The sequence below is a fragment of the Helianthus annuus genome, chromosome 4, assembly GCF_002127325.2.
Source record: "Helianthus annuus cultivar XRQ/B chromosome 4, HanXRQr2.0-SUNRISE, whole genome shotgun sequence".
NCBI lineage: Eukaryota > Viridiplantae > Streptophyta > Magnoliopsida > Asterales > Asteraceae > Helianthus > Helianthus annuus.
This window is the reverse complement of record NC_035436.2, coordinates 147,711,739-147,736,097: the sequence shown is the minus strand read 5'-3', so window position 1 is coordinate 147,736,097 and position 24,359 is coordinate 147,711,739. Positions and strand designations below refer to the sequence as shown.

Here is a 24,359-nt window from a genome sequence, read left to right as displayed (position 1 = left end):
TCCAATTCTATCCGCAACCACGCACCACTTATCTTGCTCTAGCCGAAACAATGCAGGAAACATCATTTTTAACGGGACTCAAGTAACCCACGGGTCTAACCAAAACTTTATATCCGAACCATTTCCGAGTTGACCCCTTATCAAATTTGATCCGTACATATCGCCAACCTTCAACCGACAACAACTACTCACTAATTTCGACCATGTACCCGAGAACCTCGCTTTAATCGGATAAGTCTCCCACCTCCTCACGGAACCATTAATGGCATCAATAACTCTTCTCCACATGGAATTCCCTTCTTTTCGATAGCGCCAAAGCCATTTAAACAAAAAGGCACTGTTACTATCTCCAAATTTACTAAGCCCCAACCTACCTCGATTCTTTGGTCTAGTAACTTTATCCCAAGCTACCCAATGAACTTTTGAAGTATCCAAATCACCACCCCACAAAAATTTCTTTATCAAGGATTCCAAGCTATTAATAACCCCAACTGGCGCCTTATACAAAGAAAAATAATAAGATGGCAAACTTTCCAACACCGATTTTATTAACGTCAACCGACCTCCAATAGAGAGAACCTTCGATTTCCATTTAGATAGATGAGATTTGAACACCTTTACCACCGGCTCCCAATTGCTTATTCTACTCATATTAGCACCAACGTGAATCCCAAGATACGAAAACGGGGTCTCTCCTGAACGACATCCCATCGCCCTCGCCTTTTCACTAACTACATCCATACTCTTCCCCACCCCAAAAAGGGTAGATTTGTGAATATTGATCCGAAGGCCCGAACATAAGTGAAACACTCTAAGTAAGCGTCTAAGAGTAGCAAAATTATTATCCGACCACTCTCCCATGATCATCGCATCATCTGCATAAAGAAGATGAGAAAGAGAAATACCACTATTCGGAAGCCGAATTTCAGTAAAGGACCCCACATCACACGCCTTCTTTATCAAACCCGCAAGAGCCTCCATGACAATAATAAACAAGAAAGGAGATATAGGGTCTCCTTGTCTCATACCCTTCTCACAGGAAAATTCGAATGTAGGGGAACCATTAACAAGAACCGACGACCTAGCTGACTCCAAAACACCTTTGATCCAATTACACCAAATCACTGGAAAATTCATCTGTCTCATGACCGATATCAGAAAACCCCAATTAACATCATCGTATGTTTTTGCAAAGTCGATCTTGAACATGAACAACTCCTTCCCACATCTTTTAGCCCAAGATAGAACTTCACTATTGATAAGGAGCCCGTCCAAAATATATCTCCCTGCTATAAACGCCGATTGAGTTTCTGAGATAAGACTATCAATCACCATTTTCAAACGGTTTGCTAGAACTTTTGAGATTACTTTGCTAACAACACCAATCAAATTAATCAATCGATACTCCCCCAAGTCCACCGGGTCCTTCACTTTAGGAACCAAAGTGATAAACGAGGACCCCACTCCCCAACTAATGACCCCCGTCTCAGCAAAAGTACTAAATATATCCACAAAATCACCTGAAAAAAGAGATCAAAATTTTTTAATAAAACGAAAATTAAATCCGTCAGGGCCCGGCGCTTTATCACTCCCACATGCAAACACCGCATCTTTGATTTCTTTCTCTAAAAAAGGAGCCACAAGCCCTTCAGCAGCTTCCAGAGCCAAAGTCTTTAAACCGTGCACTCTAAGAAACGGTCGGTCTTTAATATCTTCAACAAACTTCTCTTTAAAAACCTGTGCACCTCCTTTTTGATTTCTTTTGGCTTCGTAACCCACTCTCCGTTAATGGACATCCCAGGAATCGAATTAGATCCTCTACGAGCATTAATAACACCATGGAAGAAACGAGAGTTTACATCGCCCTCTTTCGCCCACTGAACTCTAGCTTTTTGTTTCAAATCCCGAACCTTATATGCTTCCCGCTCTTTCAACCTCTTAGAGGCTTCTTCATAAACCCATCTTTCATCTTCAGTTAAGTCCCATTCTTCCAAAATCAATTCTAAGTCGCCAATGTTAACCACCAGACCACTATGCTCCTCCATTTCCATGTTTTGCTGCTGCGAATACCACTCCTTGATCTTCGATCTAAGAATCTTGAACTTCGACATCAACATCACATCAGGCGAACCATATATCTATATACTCTATAACAATACGAGAATAGAAGAGATGTGTAAGTCATGTTTCAAGATACAACATATTAATACTTAAATATAATTAATATCTATATCTATCTATCTATATACTCTATTGTCACACCCCGATATTTCCACGTTTCACCGGTGGGCCCGGTGGGGGATTATCGTGACGTAGTTGGTAACATTACAGTCAAACAACACAATATTTAAATGCACAGCGGAAGCAAAAGATAGATATATTTCAACCGAATATAATTGTAATATCAAGTATCACAAATAGTTGAAAGTAATCCACAGGTAGATCAAAAATAAATAGGAAAACATTGTTCAACAGTTTTGACATCCAAGCTTGCGAGACTTATTGTGGACGCTAGGAGAAAGCCAGCCTAGTTCGCGTAGTACCTGCACTTAACCTTTTTAAGAAAATACGTCAGTTTACATTGGTAAATACAATCAACCGACTCATTTTGAAAAGTTTAATAAAATTGATTTCAATGCACGAGGCACGAACTTTTTATAACATGGGATAATTATTTGTATATAATCTTGTAAAAGAATTACATGTTCCTTATGCGTTCAGTAGCCCGATCCATAGACCGGGTTAAAGATCAATAGACACACCACATTATTTATTTTTGGCACTGACGGGTGTACGCCTACACCCCGTGCTTAGGTCGTGGCCATTTCGTAAAATGATGCCAGGGATATCCGGGACATGGTCATTAACCCCCCAAAGGCTTTAAGCAAACAAAACATTTCAAAACGGAGCATATCAATGATTTAACCTCTAATCGATTAAAGATTCAATGTCCGACCAAGCGGTATTTTATATACCATACCCCAAGCCCGTATAGGGAAGATAAGTTAAAAGTATTTACCTTTGCAAGTATCAATCACAAATAGCAAGTGCGTGTAGCTTTTACCGGGTCTCCTATTCTGGAACGAAGGTTTATAATAACCTATTAGAATCCTAACGGGTCTTTAATTAAGCCTAAACTTAGACCGGTTAGTTTTAATGAAAGGTACGGTTCGAACGCACGATTAGGCGAAGACCGGAATAGAATGTGTTTTAGTCCCAACAAGTTTAAAGACTTGTATAATATGGGTGAAGTAAACACCTTCTGGATCTTGAGATAAAAACGATAAGGTTTGACCCGTTTCGGCTAATTTATGCAAACTAGTTACATAAACCGAACCGAACGCGTAATTAGCGTAACGGGTAACCGTAAGAGTCCTATACAGGTTTCCTAAGTCAATGTGCTTTAGATATGTTGTGATATCAGTAGGATATCTTCCATTATGCCCAAAACGAGTTTAATCTCATATTAAGCCCCGTAGGGGTATTTTGGTCAATTTAAAGATTATAAAAGAGATTAATTATAATTCTGAGATTCGGGTCTGAAATCATTAGTAGGACAACTTATTTTAACAGGTTATCTCGGTTGGTGATAAGTCTTATATGACAAAAATGGTTTTAAACCCTTACTATGTGTTTAATTACACTTAAAAGGCTATTTTAAGCGATTTCCGGGTTGTACAGGAAATCTGAGTTTTCTGATCAGGTTATATAGTTCAAAATACTTTATTTATTATATAAAATCAGTAGCAATTGGATTTGTGTCAAAATATTATGTAGAACTCGTTTTATGCCCGAAAGGGCATAATCGGTATTTACCGAGTCAAGGCCATAACCTTAGGTTATGAGCAGGTTAAAAATAATAAAAAAATCTTTAAAAATCTCAAAATATTATGTTACATCAGTGGGTAAAAAGTTTGGTGTCGAAGATTGGGTTTAGATAGGCTTTATGCTAATGACGCCGTTTAATTAACAAAAAGTTTCTTAAATGCGCTATGTAGCATAACTCCTATTCTGGACCTCGAACTGTTATGAAACTTTAGGGACATGTTTATAAATTAGTAACAAAGATTATTGTCCTCTCGCATTTCCAAAATTCTCGTTTTATCGTCAAAAAGGGCGTTATGGTCAACATTGAGCAATTAACGGAAACGTGCAAATGAAATGGACAATCAACGAACCAATCACAGAGGGTTAAACCATTATGTAACTTGGTCCTAAGGAAGCTCTAAGGCATATCTAAATCATACTAAATCGGGTCAGAACTGAAGTCAAAGCAAAAGCAAAAGTCAAAGTTTTGTGACTTTCGGTTCCGAACCGGGTCTAAACAGAAAATTATCGGATCAAACAAGCCTAGACCAGTTCTTATACTTATTAGCATGTTATATGAGTGAATAAATAGGTTACACGTCTTCTAGATTGTTAATTACATGTTAATTCGAAATCATGCTTCTGTTGACTTTTTAATATAAACTTTGACCCGACATTTGATCTAATTAGAGCGGGAATCAGAGGGTTCCCTTTTAAGGGTTTAAAGCCCACATGATTACCAACTTATAACTACCTTTGATTCAACTAAACACTGAACCATTAGTGATTAATCGCTAAGTCAAATGTTAATTACGACGGTTTGACTTCTAAGCTAATAACTAAGTAAAACTCAATTAGGAAAGGTTAAGCATACTTACCAAGGTCCAATGCACGACTAGGGATGCTTAGGGAATGGCCTTGAGCTCCAGAAATGATCAGAAGTTGAGTTGGGAGTGAATGATCAAAGTTGCAACAATGAGGCCTTTATATAGTGCCTTTGATCCATTATGATCATGACAAGTAAGCCTGGCATTGATCTCAGATCATTTACAAGTGTTCCTAGTGCCTAGGAACTGTTAGGGGTCGCCCATGAGAGTGAAAATGTCTCCTTAGGTTGGTTAAAACGTTTATAACAGCCAACAGCCAACTTTCTGTCGCTGGGCACTCCTTACGGACCGTAAGGCAGGACCTTTACGGTCCGTAAGCCTTTACCAGAAGGCAAAAAAAATTAACCTTCCTAGCTTTGAAAGGGCAACTTATGTAATATGATTTTGCCAGGAATTGTTAGTATGAGACTTTTAACCCATGCTTGATCAGTTGTGTCTACCCTATCATATAGAATTATTGGTTTGAACAATAATGGAATTTATAAACGAAGGTTTATCGTGTATTATTTCATAGGATCCCATTCTTGCAATTAGGAATCCATTATCGTTAGTAATCACCGGATTTAAAGGTATACTAGATGTTTATTATTCATTTTAGGGTCTTGGGATTTATAATGAAGTCGTTCAGAGGTATAAATTAACATGTCGACATGTTCAAAAATCCTGCCATACATCTTTAACTAAATCCGGGTTTATAATGCTTTTTGTCTTACATGACACGTGTTGTTTATATATTGAACACAAATTTTCGAGGTGTTACATCTATAATAAAAGAAATCGATGTATGACACGTCTTAGACATCTACTATTTGATTTTCGTCTTTTTTTCTCTCTTTATCTTATGATAAATAAATAAATAAATAAAGAATGAATTAATATTAAATCTTACCCTACTTCGAATAGAATCTATCTATTTTTCTAATAAAACGTTATGCTTAAATTCAATTGTTAATTTAAGATATTTTCTCAAATAAAACAAACTGTTTATCACAAAAAATAAATTTTGTACTAATATATTATTTACTAGTATTAAGCCCCTGCGTTGCAGCGGTTGTCATAAAACTGTGTTAAGTATTAGCAATACTATACCATTGTCAACGATCACCAATACCGAAAAAGCTCGTAAAAACAAAATATATAAAGACAAGAAAAAATAATCTCGAGTGAAAAACAAACGTAAAATCTTTGAATCACGCATGCTTGTTGCTGAGAAATTAAACCGAAACGTAAAACATAGAAAAAAACTAAGTCCATCCAGGACCTGCGTGTTTGACGAACTTGTCAAACGCAGAAAAATAGATGTGACGCGACGGGTCAGTCAAACGGGAAAAAATATACGATAAAGTGTTGACCCCCAGACGCAAGTTGCGGTGCGTTAACTCACAAAATTTAGAACAAAATGAAAAACTTGGGAAAGATGAAAAGTATGGTGGACCAAAATTGAAAATAAAAAAGAGTTGGGATTAAACTGCAAAAGATGAAAAACTTTGTGTTAAAAGTAAAAAAAAGGGTCTAAATTGCAAAATCAAAGTTATTTTTTAATTTTAGATAGAGATAAGAATAAAAATAAGTGATATCTATATATTAGTTGTTAATTAATATTAATATTAAAAGACATTTATTAATTTATTAAATAAATATAAATAAAATTTATGAGGTTGAAGGAGAGAATGCCATGTGTCATTATTTGGATTCTTTTATTATAAGTTAGATTTTTATTTTCATTATTTAATAAATTTATTATATCGATTTTATTACCTAATTTATAAAGCAAATTGTCGGAATTGGTAAACAATTTATCACTCAAATGATTGCTGATTTACTTCTTAAATAATTTATCTTCTTTTTAAGAACCATCTCCACAATCATTTTATCCATCGCGTATCGAGTACATCCGTTAATATTTGTAAAAATTTAACTTTTTTATTATTTGGTATATAAAGTTAGATTTATTCAACCCGTGTAATATACGGGGTTGTTTAAAGATATAATTGTTTTATTATTTACTATATAAAATTACGTTTATTCAAACCGTGTAATACACATGGTTTTTAAAGATATAACTTTTTTTATTATTTGTTATATAAATTACATGTATTCAACCCGTATAATACAAAGGGTTGTTATATACATATTTTTTATTATTTAGTATACAAAATTAAATTTATTCAACCCGTGTAATACACACGGTTTTAAAGATATAATTTTTTATTTGGTATATAAAATTACATTTATTCAACCGATACAATATACGGGGTGCTTAAATATATAACTTTTTATTTATCTAATATATAAACTTACATTTGTTCAACTCATGTAATAAACGATGTTCTTAAAGATATATTGTTTTATTATTTAGTATATAAAAACGCAATGTATAGAAAACCCAGATATAACACTATCTTCATTGTGTCAAATATTGTGTTATAGGTTCCTATATAAACGCAATGGGCAGAACCCAAATTAACATTGTGTTATACATTTTGATAATAACACAATGTATAGAAACCATACTAAAACGTAATGACCAAAACCCAGGTAAAAGACACAATGACCAAACCTTTAACACAATGCAAAAAAACCCAGTAAAAATAATTTTTTTTATATGATAATGTGATACTCATATTCAAGAAAAATAAAAAGTTGTTATTACGGTGATTTTTTTAAATGTCGTATGAAAAAGTTATAGACGTTTTAAACCGATGTGAGGAATTGACATGTGCTTTGCATGTGGAGAAAAAAAATCTATAAATGTAGGATTCCCTTTATGTCCTTCTATTATCTTCTTTTCCCTAAAACTACTCTCAACCCTCCAAATCTAAAATCAATTGACTAAAATCCTTCTTACCCTTCTTATTTATTTTATGCTTTGTATTTGATCCTAATCCATATTTATCCAACCCGTGTAATACACGGGGTTCTAACCTAGTGTATATATATACACTAGGTTATAACCACGTATATTACACACGAGTTAAATAAATGTAATGTTATATACTAAATAATTAAAAGATATTATGTTTAAAAAAACATGCGTATTGCACGAGCTTAGGGGTGTGCACGGTTCGGTTCGGTGTTTAGGCAAAATCAAAACCAAAACCGAAATTTCGGTTTTCGGTTTTTCAAAACCGTTCGGTTTCGGTTTTTTCGGTTTTTACGCCGGTTCAGTTCGGTTATTTCAGTTTTTGAAACAAAAGTAAGTAAGATTCAAAAATAAAAAAAATATATAATTCGAAATTTAAGAATCTTTCTTATACGGTTACATTTAAGTTATTATACTTAATCTTTTTAACTAAAAATGTTTAGATAAACCTAGCATTCTAATCTATTTTTATGTTTCTTCAAAGTTTTTATTAGGACTTTTTCTTTTATAATACTTTGAAGATTGTTATATTAAATTTTGTTATTTGTTATAGGCAATAAATAAATATCTCAATTATAAATAAACATCTTAATGTTTTTATTATAAGTACTTAATATTCAAGAATAAAATTAATAATTTCTAATAGCATGGGTTAATCACTTAAACTTAAACATAAAAATATATGTTTTTTTCGTTTCGGTTCGGTTCGGTTTTTTTCGGATATTGAAAATGGTTATTCGAAAACCGAACCGAAATTTCCGGTTACTAAAAATCCGAAAACCGAACCGTCGGTTTTGGTTTCGGTTTCAGTTTTTTGGTTCGATATTGTCGGTTATTTTGGTTACGGTTCGGTTATTTCGATTTTCTGCTCACCCTTACACGAGCTGAATAAAACCATGTATTATACAGGTTAAATAAAATATATGTCATCTGTTAACACACGTAATCGTCAAAACATGTGTTTAAAAATGAACTTTAACGTGACATTTATAAATCTTGTTAAGTTAATTTTGAAACATATTTTTTTTTTCAACCGGGTATTGATAAATGTTAATGTTAATGTTAATTCAATTAAAGTGTAGATACTACTTTAAATATCATTATAACACAATTAAGTTAATTTAAATTACAGTTATAAATATATAGAATATAAATACATATAAAAATTAAGGACTAAAATATGATTCTTTTAGTACTATCTATTTTTTCTATTTGACATATTTTTACCCTTCAAACCATCCAACCACATTAAATATTTGAAAATTTTTAGAAATCACTCGTAAAAACAATTATTATTATATTTATTCTTTAATTTTGTAATATTTAACGAAGGTAATTTTAAATTTAGTAATATTTGGAGACTTAAATATAAGTTTTTAGGTAAAAGATAAGTTTATTTATAAAATTCATAATTAATTTCACTTGTTAATAAATATAGTAACTATCAATAATTAAATAATAATTATCTATTAATGAGTAGGAGAGAGATGCAAGAAGAAAATGTAGCATATGAAATTAAAAAAAATTAAGTTAAAAGGGAAAAAAATCAATGAAGTGCGAGCGGTTCAAGGTATAGTGAGGATTGTTTGCTGGAGTTTGTGGAGAGCTAAAAATAGTTTAATTTTTTCCAATATTCCCTTCAGGATAGATAAAATTATTAGCGAGATTAAGGCTACGGGGTTCATTTGATTTTCGAATAGATCGATATTCAAAGAGATAGATTGGGTAGAATGGAGCTCCTTTGTTAATATGTAATCGGTAGTTTGTTTGTTTGTTTTTCGGTTGGTCCGGTTTGGGTCGGCTTGTTTGTGAAAGAAGTTAATTTTCAAAAAAAAAAAGTCATAATAATATTTACGTTTATTATCTATACTATTATAAAAAGGAGAAGTGATGTACACACATGTAATTTTACATGGCGTCCATCATTTTATGCAATATGTACAATTAAACAATGCTTATTTGATAAGGGTAAAATTGGAATGAACATGAAATTTTAAGACAGTGTAAGGGTATAATATTCGACCTACCCACCACACTCACAAACCCAAAATCCTTTCCTTCACTGCCCTCAAAGAAACCTAACAAACGTACAATCAAAACCCAAGAGTGAATATAGCAAATGAAAGGGTCGATGCAATTATAGATGAAATCAATTGGACGAGGGAGAGGAAGAGAAGAATACAGAGAGGGGGGAGAAGGCCCATGGATCTCCGGCCACAGCGACATCTGATGAGGGATTTGTGTTGAGAGAGAGACAAAGCTCGACCTAGGGTTTCCGATGGCAGGGTTCTGTCGCAAGTCAGGGTTATTAGGATTCGGGTCGAGTTGATTCAGGTCGAGTTGGAGTGACTTTACGGCGACAGAAACTAACATGGCGTTGTGGAGATTTCTGGCGAGACGATTAGGGTTCCGACGAGCCCTTTCAGTGCAAGACTGCCATCTCTGTCAAAAAGGTAATTTTTTTAATTCGATTTCCGAAAGATGATAAGCCTTAAATCGATAATTTGTAGCCCTAAATCTATCTTTGTATGTTGTTCATAGTTTCATTGGTTACAATGATTTGCGAGCCTTTTCGTGATTTTAGCAGGTAAGCTAGCTGATTGTTTTACTGAATCTTATAGATCTGAACCGTTTATGTGTGTTGGTGTGTTGCTGATGATGCCGGAAGCTATAAAGTCGCTTGCTGTTTGCAAATGCATTGCTAGGTGCTAAGGCTCAACTATTTTTAAGGTTTTTTTTTCTTACCAACCTCATAACTTATCACGTCGGTGAGTTTTCGGATCCCTATTCTTTGTTATTTTAGATTTGTGGTTGTTTTGATGCATATTAAGGTTGAGATGTGTGAACTGGTTGAATTATGGTTTACATCTGATGAAATACGTACAGTAAAAAAATCTCTAAATATATATTAATGTTTGTTGTAGATTTGCGTTGTTGATTTGATTCATGTTCGGTTCCTCTCACCGTGACATTAGGAAAGAAAACCATAAGACAGAAATCCTACCTTCATCGGCCGTTAGTGTGAAACCATCCATCATCTCTCCGGCCACCTTTCCGATTCCGATGGCTCTGCATATCGCCAAACGCCTCCTCCACACCCGATCTGATTCGCGCCACTCTCTTTCCCTGCGACGGCATCGGTCCCGAGATCGCTGAATCCGTCAAACAGGTTCGATTTGTTTTTTGCGGTTATTAGATTCAACTGTATCATGATGATTTGATGTTTTATTGTTTAGGTTTTTTATTGTGTTATACTGTTGTTATGTATGTTATGTTTGTGGTGCTCGGTGGTTGAAGCACACATCGCGATGCAGACGGTCGGGACATGATCTGTTTGTGCCCTAGAAGTTTATCATGTAAGTTAGATTCGATTCGTTCAAGTTTTAGTTTCATACTGTCATGTAGATCAAGTTGGTTGTGACTTATTGATGTTTATATGTTCAAATCTATCATTATCTAGGGTTTCACAGTTCGATTTTTATGTATTTAAATAACAGTCAAATACAACAACCGTGTTTATGGATCTAGCATCTATTAAATTTATATGATACGTAAAAATATGGTTTGGACCTTGGGGGTTCAATTTGGTTGGCCTGTGTAGATAAGACACTTGTTCTACTATTAGATCCTCTGCTACTGCTGCACCCTCTATCTTTCCCGCGTCTGAACGAACGAACAGGTATCTCTTCCTCCTTTTTCCTTCAATTTCACCGGAACTCATCTCCGTTCCGATGCTTGTTGCAAGCTCGCACATTTGTATCCATATTAGGGATTTGTAATTCATAACCCTAAACCCTACCTTTCTTCCTGTTTGTTTTCAGATCACTTTGTTCGCCAACTGTCTCTTTTCGTTTACATCCATCATGAGGTGATTCCATTCCATTACATATTATTAGTTATACTTGCTTCTAAGATATCACTAAATTTGCAGCTATTTCAAATCTCACTGAATGATGCTACTAAATTACTAATCGTTTTTTATTTGTATTCTTGTTTTTGCAATCGACCAATGGAGGAAGATGCACCAGTAAGTGTATCTTTTCTTTTTCTTTGTACTGATAATGTGATTCTACTTACAATTCATTGCTGTAAATTCTGCATCTCATCCCAATGGTTCACTATTTTTTGACTAAATTGTGTTATCGCCGTATAAATTATAATGTTAAACTTTGTTGCAGACGAAGAATGACGAAGAGGAGTTCAACACTGGGCCTCTCTCTGTCTTACCGGTTAGTACATCTTTACGTTTTCCGATTAGATTATTATGACAAATAACAGATTCATAGAATAATCTTAATAGTTGTATAAGCAGCTATCTAACTGCTTATTGTGTACCGGGTATGCTTATCCCCCTATCAATATATATGTATATGCATCTCTGTAGTATAGTAATGCTATGTATATTGAATAAGTGACCCATTAATTTGATAAGAGTTAGTATGTACTGCCTCCCAGCTGTGTATTTTATGTTTATTACAGATGGATATTCAATAAATTGATTTGGTGGTGTATACCAGTAAGTAGTTGCTTGTAGATAATTTTGTGAACCCACGATGTGCATCAGAGAGTTAAAAATTTCAAGATTAATAGGCAAAAACAAGGCAACATCAGAACCATGTGTAACGTCTTGTAGGTACCAGTGTGACATCAGAAGGGTGATCCATATTGAGCGGATGAGCCCGTGAAAAAAAATGCCACTTCTCATTCTATTCTATTGATATGTATATGTACATCTTAATTCCAGTTTGACACGTATTGAGCCCATAAAATAAATTCTAAATTTGGTTGACAAGTCGCTGCCCTCACCCTAAAATATTAGCATTTGAGGTGATAGATAAGTGGGTTGGGTAATGGTTGAATATGGGTTCATGGTAAAACAGGTGGTTGACATTAGTATGTGGCCCAAATGTCAACCTACAGCGTGCAGCCCTAATGTGCATTTATTACATTCCAAGTATGTTAGGAGGAAAGTTACACTAATATGATATGATGGTCACTGGTGTACTTATTTGTAAAAAAAAAGTAATGTGGAGTGGCTGTAGGCATCTAACACTTTTCACTATTGCCATTGTATTCAGTTGATTAGTTTAATAGGTTTGATTCTCCAATTTCATGTTGTAAGTAAAAAATAATAAAGTTTGAAGTTACATTTAATAATTTATTTTACCTCAGATGGAAGGAGGGGTGTCACATCTTCTGTTGGTTGACTCATCTATGCGTGGCAACACCTCTCACACCATCTGAATGTAGGAAAACGCTGTCAAAATCCAGATTGGATGTGAGAAATGGTATTTCCTCCTTGTTTACTGGTGTAAGTCAGGGGTGATTAGGTAAATTTACATTTATCTCATTTTTTGCTGGCAGGTTATGAATGGGATATTGGTCATTTTCATGGAGCTCAAAGACCAAACGTGTTTGATATACAGGCAAGGCAACTGAAGGCACATTTTGGTACTCCGATAGGGGTGTAAACGTGTCGGGCCGAGTGCGGGCCTTCCACGACTCAAGCTTGGCTCGTCATGTTTTTATGAAGCTCGGCTCGGTTCGGATTTACTTATTTGAGCTCGAGCTCGAGCTCGGCTTGCGAGTAAAACCCAATTCTCGAGCTCGGCTCAACTCGGCTAAATGATCTAAACGCTCGGCTCGAGCTCGCTTTGATTTCGCCTAAATGACCCAAAGCTCGGCTCGAACTCGGCTTGCAAATGTCATTAGTTTAATCATATGGGCCTAACTTGAAACCAATGTGGGTTTTTTTTAGTATCGGGTTATAATAATCATTATCATTATAAATTTTTTTGAGCTTGTTTAGACTCGCAAGCCTAAACAAATTTTGTATTTCAGACTCGAGCTCGTTAAGTCTCGATTTGTATGTTAAAAAAGCTTTTGATTCCTCAACAACACCCTTTTAGGATTTTTTTCATTGAGGAAGCTTTTAGCATATTAATATTTTTATTAGTTTGGTTAATAAATGAGTTATTTTTATGTAGGATTTTATGGCCTTACTAGCTTATGAGGAACCAAAACACTTACTTTGGAGTATTGGCAAATAGAGTGTAGATCCATAAACAGTAACTGTATTTTTATTTATTTATCGTTTATTAGTATAAATTCTTTAAAAAAAATTTGTTCTCTTTTTATTACATTCAAAATACGAAATTTTATAAAATTTCGATGTCGTTACGACGTGGTTGTTTTTACTAAAAATCGAGTTGTGAATTGTAACATACAACTGATCAAAATCAAATCTACCTCACAGTTTTTTTATATACGTATAAACGAACTGTGTTTATCCTTTTCGTTATTTTAGTAATATAACGTGACATGATTATTTTTATCTACGTTTCCACAACTGCTTTATACAAAAGCGCACATGTGAGATAAAAAATGTTTTTTTATTTTTGTTCTTTACCGTGACAAAACGAATCGTTTCCGTTCAAATAATATATGAGGTGACAAAACAGACGCACTCGCCGCAACGCGCGGGCATTCCCACTAGTATAGTATATGTAGATAGATAGATTTTAACATTCAGCTTACTTTAGATTGAAAAAAAAAGATGATCGATATTCTACATTGTCACTATTTAACTGCATTAAAATACAACTAACTTAACATCATATACAAACGATTTTGTTTTAACTTTACGTGCAACCTATTCCTATTTCACACAACTATAAGCAGCATTGTTACATAACTTATACGAAATAGGAAAAAGGTAGAAAATTATAAACATGTTACAAAAAGTTGCTTTAGATAATCAATTTTACACATAATTGTATGAAAATGTAAACATGTTACAAAAAGTTGCTTTGAATAATCAGTTAATACTGATAATACTTTTACAATTAACTGTATGAAATATATAAACATTTTACACTTCTTGGCTAGATTAAAAGGCCATGTCCATAGTTGAAAGTTACTTCAGATTTAAATAAGCTTATTTTATTAAAATTAAATTAAAACCTTTTTTATAAGTAACTACTTTATGCATATGGTAGTTGTATCATTCGCTTTGGAGGTTTTTCAAAAAAAAAAAAAAAAGGTTTATGCATATGGTTGTTATAACCTTGGCTTTGGGGTTTTTTAAAAAAACATTTTTTTATTTTTCACCCAAAAATATTTCATAAATTACTTTTAACCCAAAACTATTTGTTTTTTACTTTTAACTCAAAACTATTTGTTTTTTACTTTTAACCCAAAATTTTTTATTTTTTATAATTTATCCTCACAATTTTTTTTACTTTCAACTTTGGTCCTTTATAGTTTTCATTTTCTGCAAATTTTTCGCTTTATGCTTCGTTCTAAATTTTGTGACTTAACACATCGCAACGCGCGTCTTTGGTTTAACGTTTTTACGTTTCATTAAACTTTTTATCTTTTGCAATCTATCCTCACAACTTTTTTTTACTTTCAACTTTGGTCCTTTATAGTTTTCATTTTCCGTAATTTTTTCGCTTTATGCTTCGTTCTAAATTTTGTGACTTAACACATCGCAATGTGCGTCTTTAGTTTAACGTTTTCATGTTTCGTTCTAAATTTGGCGAGTTAATACGACACAACGTATGTGTGTGGGTGAACGTTTTTACATCGTCTATTTTTTCCCGTTTGACAGGTTCAACATAATGTGCGGGTTCTAAATCGACGTAGTTATAACTAAATAATCCCCGCCGCATTGCGGCGGGTCATAATTCTAGTTACTATAAATAAGCAACAAAAATATGCAATACAACTTATACCCTGTGCTTTGGGACTTTAAAAATAACTTGATTTTTTACTTTTAATCCAAAGGTTTTTAACTTTTACAATATTTACACTACATAATTTGTTTTTTTAACTTTAACCCAAAACTTTTCATTATTTGCAATTTAACTTTACAACTTTTGTCACTTATACTTTTCGTCTTTCGTAAATTTTCGTTTTACGCATAGTTCTAAATTTTTCGAGTTAATACGACACAACGTACGACTGTGGTTCAACTTTTTTATGTTTTGTTTCAAATTTTGCACGTTAACACGGTGCAACGTGCATGTGTGGTTTAACGTTTTTACCTCTATTTTTCCATGTTTGACAGGTTCGTCGCAACACGCAGATCCTAGGTCGAGTTAGTGTTGGTGGTCGATGACGGTTGTGTGACATTAGTACTATTTGACACCATTTTACGCCCCGCCGGAACGCGGGGTTTGCTTTGGGGGTTTCTTAAAGAAAAAATGGTTATGCATATGGTTGTTGTAACCTTGGCTTTGGGGGTTTTCCAAAAAAAATTGATTTTTTTACATTTCACCCAAAAGCATTTCATAAATTACTTTTAACCCAAAACTATTTGTTTGTTTTACTTTTAACCCAAAACTTTTTATCTTTTGCAATCTATCCTCACAACTTTTTTTATTTTCAACTTTGGTCCTTTATAGTTTTGATTTTTCGCAAATTTTTCGCTTTATGCTTGGTTCTAAATTTTGTGACTTAACACATCGCAACGTGCGTCTTTGGTTTAACGTTTTTACATTTCGTTCTAAAATTTGCGAGTTAATACGACGCAACGTGTGTGTGTGTGGGTGAACGTTTTTACATCGTCTACTTTTTCCTGTTTGACAGGTTTAATATAACGTGCAGGTCATAGATCGACTTAGTTATAACTAAAGAATCCCCGCCGCATTACTGCGGGTCGCAATTCTTGTTGATAAAAAGTTGCATCAGAACTAGTTATAAGTAACAATTGATCATCAATAGCAACTTGATCAATCCATGGCATTTATGATAACTAGGTTTAAAGAAGTTCACCGCGTTATAGCGAATTTCTTTTGTTATTTAGTATGTGTTTACATGTGTTTTGAAATCACTACGAGCGTGTTGCGAACGAAACTGCTGACAAGAATAAAAAGAAAATGTAGAAAAAACATTAAAAGATAACCGAAAGAAAATCAACCAAAAAAGTTGTATGGTAACGATGTTGTTCGTATTAAACCCGTGGTCAGAGATAAGCAAATTGTTCTGGGTACCGGTACCAAATTTTCCGAACCGAAAGATCTTTGTAACACCTTGAAAATTTATGCCCAATAATGTATAAACACGTGTCACAAGCTCTGAACATGAGAAAGAATACTTTGGAGGGACTAAAGTTGACAAACGGGGAAACTATGTGAATATAAGGGTCCAAAGTGTCAACAATGGATAAATATATTCTAAAATAGCCCTACATAAGTTTATACCTTCCAACGAATAAATCATGGATCATACGAAGCTAAATATGAAAGAAAGTGAGGAATTACAAACTACAGGGGCTAAAAGTGTCAACATGTGTAAAGTATACCTCTGAGTGACCTTTTGGCAGACCCGAAGCTTTGTAACGATAAAATATACTCACTAGAATATGCGGTTAAAATTTCATAAAGTTTCGTTATCGTATGAGTAAGTTATGATCAAATTCGTGTTCGAGGGATTAAAAGCGTCAACATTGAATTCTATGGCCTTATGAGTGGTTACAAGGTTAGTCAAGGACTTAACCAAGTTAGCAAAAGTCCCAAGGCCCTTAAAAATCAGGTTAGAGGGCTGAAAATGCAAATTAGGGACTTAAAACCACGTTACAAAGGACCAGGGACTGAAAATGCAAAGTTTAAAACTTGTTTGGCAGGTTTTGCCGGTCCAGGCGGCCCGCGTTAGAATCCCCTATAACCTCAAGTGGGCCGCGTCAGACTGCCAGCATCAGAATTCTTGGACAGATGCCTGTAAAAAGCTGTGTAACCGACTTAAGGGGCTTGTTTTGCATACCATGGGCTGCCCCAACCAGTTTTCCTGCATTAGGGACATGTGTGATGATCTTACAACAAGTGTAGACTTGTTTGGCACCATCTTGGGAGATCAATTTCACTATATAAGGGACTTGAGGTTGTAACCATTTGATCACCCACTTTCAAAAGTTCACAAGTATACTCTCTGGAGCTCTCTGGACAGCAAGCACTCATCCTTAGCATCCCTAATCCTAATTAGGACTCTTGTAAGTGTCCTTAACCCTTCCAAATTCATTTTAGCTTAGTTAATTAGCTAAAAATCAAACCGTCGTAATTAAGGTTTGACTTCGTGATTAATTAAAATGTGCTCTGTCAAATCACGAATTAAAAGTACCTTTAAATAGGTAATTATGTGGGTAACAAACCCTTAAAAGGGTGTTTCCAGATTCCCACTCTAACTATGTTAATTGTCGAGTCAAAGCTTATTATAAAAAGTCAACAGAAAGGTTATTTGTGAATTAATGCATAATTAGCAATGTAGGATACATGCAACCTGTTTGATCATTAAATAACTTGGTAATTAATGTAAGAACATGTTCCAACATGTTCAACTCGACAATTTTCAGTTTATGCTCGGTTTGGAACCGAAAGTCGCAAAGTTTGACTTCTGCTTTGACTATCAGTTCTGACCCATTAAACCAAGTTTAGGATTGCCTTAGAGCTTCTTTTAGACCTATTTGCATGTTAGTATAACTCTCTGAGATTATACTACTTGGTTCATTAGATATTCTATTCACATGCATGTTTCCGTTAATCGCTTATATGTTGACCATTATGCCCATTTGACCTTAAAATGTGATTTTTGAAAATGTAAAAGGGTAGGCACCTTAGCTACTGATTTATAAACTTGCACCCAAAATTTGAAGTCAATTTGAGGTCTAGATTAAGAGTTATGCTCAATAGCGTAATTAAGAGCTTCTTTACTAATTAAATGGCGTAAATTGCATATAGCCTATCAAAACCCAAATTTTTATACCAAGCTTTTTAACCACTGTTATAAAATAATATTTTGGGATTTTTGGTGATTTTTATTTATTTTTAGGCTCAGCATAACTTAGTGTTCTAAGATTAATTCGGTTTATGCCGGTTTTGCCCCTTTAAGCCATAAAATGAGTTTTACAAATCCTTTTGACCCCAAACCAATTTTTACTGATTTGTTATGATAAATAAATTATTTTGAGCCTTCTGGAATATTAAAAATATCAGCTTTTTACAGAAAACCCGGAAATGGCTCCAAATCGCCTTTTTAAGCATTTTAACGCATAAGGGTGCACTAGAACCTTATTAAGCTTGAGGGATTGAACCTACTGATGTAATCAGTGAATTTTTATATTTTAAACAGTAGGCAAATGTTTTGAACTCAGAATTCCAGAATTTACCTTTTAGGCACATGTGAAATTACCAAAATGCCCCTTCGGTGCATAGTAGGGTTAAAGATAATAAATTTCACATAGATTTGCTACCCTACTGTTATAACTTAGTAAATTAAGTATATTTACTAATTTAATCAGACCTGTAACTCAGGTTATTATTTTAACCCTTTTACACCTTATAAAATGACCAAAACGCCCTTATGAGGCATAGTTTTGGTTTAAAACCATTTGGGGCATAATGGAAGGTATCATTCTGATACCACAACATATTTTAAGCATATTGACTTCAGAAACTTGTATTTGAATCTTATGGTCACTCGTTACGCACTATACGCGTTCGGATCGGCTTATGTGACTAGTTTGGCCATTTTAGCCGAAACGGGTCAAACCATATCTTTTTGGTCTCAAAATCCAGAATGTGATCATGTTACCCATATTAAATAAGCATGCAAGCTTGTTGGGTCAAAACCACATTCTAAAACGGTCTTCGCCTTATTGTGCGTTTAAAACCGTAATCTTCCTTTATAACTAACCGGTCTAAGCTTAAGACCTGTTAGAATTCTAATAGGTTATTAAAACCTTAATTTCCAGATCTAGGAGCCCAGTAAAAGCTACGTGCACTCGCTGTTTTTGATTTATACTTTGCTCAGGTAAATACATTTAACTTATTTTCCCTATACGGGCTTAGGGTACGGTATATAAAATACCGCTTGGTCGGGGAATTGACCTTAACCAGTTGATGGCTAAGTGTTGTCAAATTAACCCATTTAAAAATGCTGTTTTGTTTGTTTAACGCCTTTGGGGGTTTAATGACCATGTCCCGGAACATGATCGTCCTGGTATTTTCGATACGAGTACTGGTTCGATACCGGTTGACACCAAGTTTATCCCAACCCCTGATATTAAAAAAAGGATTAAAGTTAAAAAAGTAAAGAAAATAACTATTATTATAATATTAAAATAATAAAAGTATTAAAAAACCATACATTATTATAATATTAAAATCACTATTAATTTTAATCCGTTTATTAATATATAGTAATAATATAGTAATAATAATATATAGTAATATATCGTAATAATATTTTAATTGCAATCAACACTAACTCGGGGCTATTTACAGCAACTTGCCCTATTAGAAGTAAGGGTGTACAAGTAGCAACCTAGACGATCAACAGAATTGAGTTACCGCTGACAATACAAAATCATCAATTATATCTGGGTCATTGTTGAAGAAGTTTCTGCTCCGGGTTTTTTCGATGGTAACCAAATAATTAGCCATCATTTTTAACCACTAACTCACATACATTTTAACGGAGAGTTATGGTGTTTCATATTGTGATGGTTTCGAATCTATATAAAAAAAGTATTTGGTCAATTTAAATATACCTTTTCATATATAAATTTTATACTCGTTCTTGTTGAACTTTCTAAATTATCCTATAAATATATTTTACGCCACATATACTATAATATAAAATTAAGTACCGCACCAGGTGCGGACCTGTAGAATAATTAGCCATAGCACGGACTACGGTTTAACTTTGTACCGGTAGTGTAATTTTTTTTTTTTGATTTTTATACAAATCACACCCCTAAACAACTACGAGGACACCCCTAAAAAAATTGTAAGCCCAAATTGCAGTTGTAAATAATAAGGTCAAATCAGTTTATTAAAGCCCAGTTATGAAGAGTAAGCATTCAATAATGAAGATTGTATATAATAAGCCCAACCAATTGTTATTAAAGCCCAGTTATAATATTATATGTTAGTCCAAACAAGTTATAATGTTATATGTCAGCCCAATTATAATGTTATATGTCGCAGATATACCAAACGTCGACTAAGAGGGCTGTGATTGTGAACGACGCAGAGGGCCAGAGGCAGAAGAACTGAAGAAGTTCTGCTGATCGTGATCATCCATTCATCCACAAACGGCGAATCGCTGATTCAACTGTTGAATCAAACATCCGCAAACTGAGTTGATTGATCATCCGCAAACTTAAGTGTTGATTATCGGGTAGTGAAGATAGTTTTGCTTTTACAGGTTGCACCCGCAACCATTGAAAGATGTTTTTCAAAATTGAAGCTTGTCAAGACGGATTTATGCAATCTAATGGGCCCAGAATTTTTAAACAATGGTATGGTTTGTGCGGTGAAAAAGGATTTTTTACATGAAGTAAAAGACAACGATGTGATGGAACGATTTCAAGCTATGAAAAAAAGATGAGGAAAAATCTATTAGGTATTTGTTTTACTTTAGTTATTTATTGTCGTTTTTTTAATATTGTATGATTGTACGGTTAATTTTTTTTTTTTAATACTCATAAGTTAATGTTCTAGTTCCGCGACTGTTTAACACAATTTACAAATAACATTATGGGAAATACAAAACTTAGATGGTGAAGGAAATGTGGTTAGTGATAACCAACATATAGATAAAATCATAACCGAAGGTATAATTAATTGATCAAGTAGGTTATTCACATGGTAAAGCAATTTTAATATATAAAGTCTTTATGATGAAACAACTACCAAGTTAACTATATTAACTACCAAATTTAATAATCATATTCTATATTCTTGTTATGAAAGAAATTAACTACCAAATTTAATAATCATATTTTATATTCTTGTTATTAAAGAAAGAGTGAGAGTGGGAAGGGGTTTGGTAGAATATTAAGAACAAAACATGGTTTATAATGTTATGTAAAAATGGTTTGACCATCAAGAACTATGACTTGGGTTTAGAAACACATGAGACCACATGAAGCTTGATTTATATTCTATTACATATATACACACACTTATGATCACAAAATTTTTGTTATTATTCGTAAGAGCTTAAAAAAGTTTACACATATAACTTATTTACTTATGTGGTTATGTATATTTAAGTTATTTATAAATTTAATCTAGCCATAATTAAAAGCGATTATTTTCGTAATTTTGAATCGTCCTGTAAACCAAACACAATTGGGGTCATAAAGTAGTATTATCATATTTCATGCATCTTCATATAGACATTAGCATTCGGTTTACTTTATATTGAGGAAGAATATATTCTATTATTACTGTTTAACAGTCATAATATACATGATCGTTCCGGTATTTTCGATACGAGTACTGGTTCGATACCGGTTGACATCAAGTTTATCCCAACCCCTGATATTAAAAAAAGGATTAAAGTTAAAAAAATAAAAAAATAACTATTATTATAATATTAAAATAATAAAAGTATTAAAAAACCATACATTATTATAATATTAAAATCACTATTAATTTTAATCCGTTTATTAATATATAGTAATAATATAGTAATATATAGTAATAATCTATACATATAATAAAAGAAACCATTTTCGGGACACTTGTCATCATATTAGGTCATGTGTTATAGATAATTATTATTTAGCTTAATTAATCTTTTTTAATTAATTATAGATAACCATCCTATTAAATTTTTTAGTTTAATCTCTTATAGATAATTATTATTTAGTTTAATTTTAATTTAATCTCTTCTAGAAAAAAATTCATAATTATTTATTAACGAAACATATTTTTTAATAAATTATCTAACCATATATTTTAAAATTCGTTTGATGAAAAGGGAAAACACTCAAATATCTTATTTATTTATTATGAGGATTTTAATTATTGTCTATTAGTTTATTTTTAGAAATTTATACATAGTTAGGTTCAATATTTGTTTTGTCATATTATTATTAAAACCATTTTCGAGACACTTGTCATCATATTAGGCCATGTGTTATAGATAATTATTATTTAGTTTAATTAATTTTTTTAATTAATTATATATAATCATCCTATTAAATTTTTTAGTTTAATCTCTTATAGATAATTATTATTTAGTTTAATTTTAATTTAATCTCTTCTAGAAAAAAATTCATAATTATTTATTAACGAAACATATTTTTTAATAAATTATCTAGCCATAAATTTTAAAATTCGTTTGATGGAAAGGGAAAACACTCAAATATCTTATTTATTTATTATGAGGATTTTAATTATTGTCTATTTGTTTATTTTTTAGAAATTTATACATAGTTAGGTTCAATATTTGTTTTGTCATATTATTATTATTAAATTAGATATATAACTTGATTGTTCGTACTTAGGTCCTTAATTTGTTTGTCATATTATTATTATAACTAATATATTTATTTTTGTATCATTTTCAAAGATTACATGTTTCTTTGATGAATTTCATAATAGTAACATACATCATCTTTATATTAACTCACTTATGTCAGTTTGGTATATATAAACGTCTCCATCTTTGATTTGCATTTACAAGAAATATTTATTATATAGTTTAGATTGTTCAACCCGTGTAACACACGGGGAACTAACCTAGTAATAATATATAGTAATATATCGTAATATATCGTAATAATATTTTAATTGCAATCAACAGTAACTCGGGGCTATTTACAGCAACTTGCCCTATTAGAAGTAAGGGTGTACAAGTAGCAACCTAGACTATCAACAGAATTGAGTTACCGCTACCAGTACAAAATCATCAATTATATCTGGGTCATTGTTGAAGAAGTTTCTGCTCCGGGTTTTTTCGATGGTAACCAAATAATTAGCCATCATTTTTAACCACTAACTCACATACATTTTAACGGAGAGTTATGGTGTTTCATATTGTAATGGTTCCGAATCTATATAAAAAAAGTATTTGGTCAATTTAAATATACCTTTTCATATATAAATTTTATACTCGTTCTTGTTGAACTTTCTAAATTATCCTATAAATATATTTTACGCCACATATACTATTATATAAAATTAAGTACCGCACCAGGTGCGGACCTGTAGAATAATTAGCCATAGCACGGACTACGGTTCAACTTTGTACCGGTAGTGTAATTTTTTTTTTGATTTTTATACAAATCACACCCGTAAACAACTACGAGGACACCCCTAAAAAAATTGTAAGCCCAAATTGCAGTTGTAAATAATAAGGTCAAATCAGTTTATTAAAGCCCAGTTATGAAGAGTAAGCATTCAATAATGAAGATTGTATATAATAAGCCCAACCAATTGTTATTAAAGCCCAGTTATAATATTATATGTTAGTTCAAACAAGTTATAATGTTATATGTCAGCCCAGTTATACTGTTATATGTCGCAGATATACCAAACGTCGACTAAGAGGGCTGTGATTGTGAACGATGCAGAGGGCCAGAGGCAGAAGAACTGAAGAAGTTCTGCTGATCGTGATCATCCATTCATCCGCAAACGGCGAATCGCTGATTCAACTGTTGAATCAAACATCCGCAAACTGAGTTGATTGATCATCCGCAAACTTAAGTGTTGATTATCGGGTAGTGAAGATAGTTTTGCTTTACAGGTTGCACCCGCAACCATTGAAAGATGTTTTTCGAAATTGAAGCTTGTCAAGACGGATTTATCCAATCTAATGGGCCCAGAATTTTTGAACAATGGTATGGTTTGTGCGGTCAAAAATGATTTTTTACATGAAGTAAAAGACAACGATGTGATGGAACGATTTCAAGCTATGAAAAAAAGAAGAGGAAAAATCTATTAGGTATTTGTTTTACTTTAGTTATTTATTGTCGTTTTTTTAATATTGTATGATTGCACGGTTAATTT

The 24,359-nt window shown here is 33.0% G+C and overlaps 1 protein-coding gene across 26 annotated transcripts; it reads left to right on the top strand.

Moving 5' to 3' along the window:
* The first annotated feature begins 9,582 nt into the window (after nt 1-9,582).
* Nucleotides 9,583-13,740, top strand: LOC110936489 (UPF0176 protein CPn_0734/CP_0012/CPj0734/CpB0762-like). 26 transcript variants are annotated; one of them, XM_035989044.1, is made up of 11 exons: nt 9,597-10,010; nt 10,179-10,287; nt 10,482-10,726; nt 10,794-10,913; nt 11,159-11,236; nt 11,379-11,425; nt 11,577-11,584; nt 11,736-11,786; nt 12,730-12,845; nt 12,922-12,983; nt 13,545-13,740. In XM_035989044.1, exons 4-11 carry the CDS (start codon nt 10,883-10,885, stop codon nt 13,605-13,607), a joined length of 456 nt encoding a protein of 151 aa, XP_035844937.1. In that variant the 5' UTR covers nt 9,597-10,010; nt 10,179-10,287; nt 10,482-10,726; nt 10,794-10,882; the 3' UTR covers nt 13,608-13,740. The 26 variants fall into 26 exon arrangements, 23 of the variants coding, with proteins under 23 accessions (XP_035844937.1, XP_035844940.1, XP_022034582.1 ...); XM_035989047.1 differs by having other exon boundaries at nt 10,145-10,287; XM_022178890.1 differs by adding an exon at nt 10,099-10,144 and having other exon boundaries at nt 10,226-10,287; nt 10,482-10,913.
* The last annotated feature ends 10,619 nt before the right edge of the window (nt 13,741-24,359 follow it).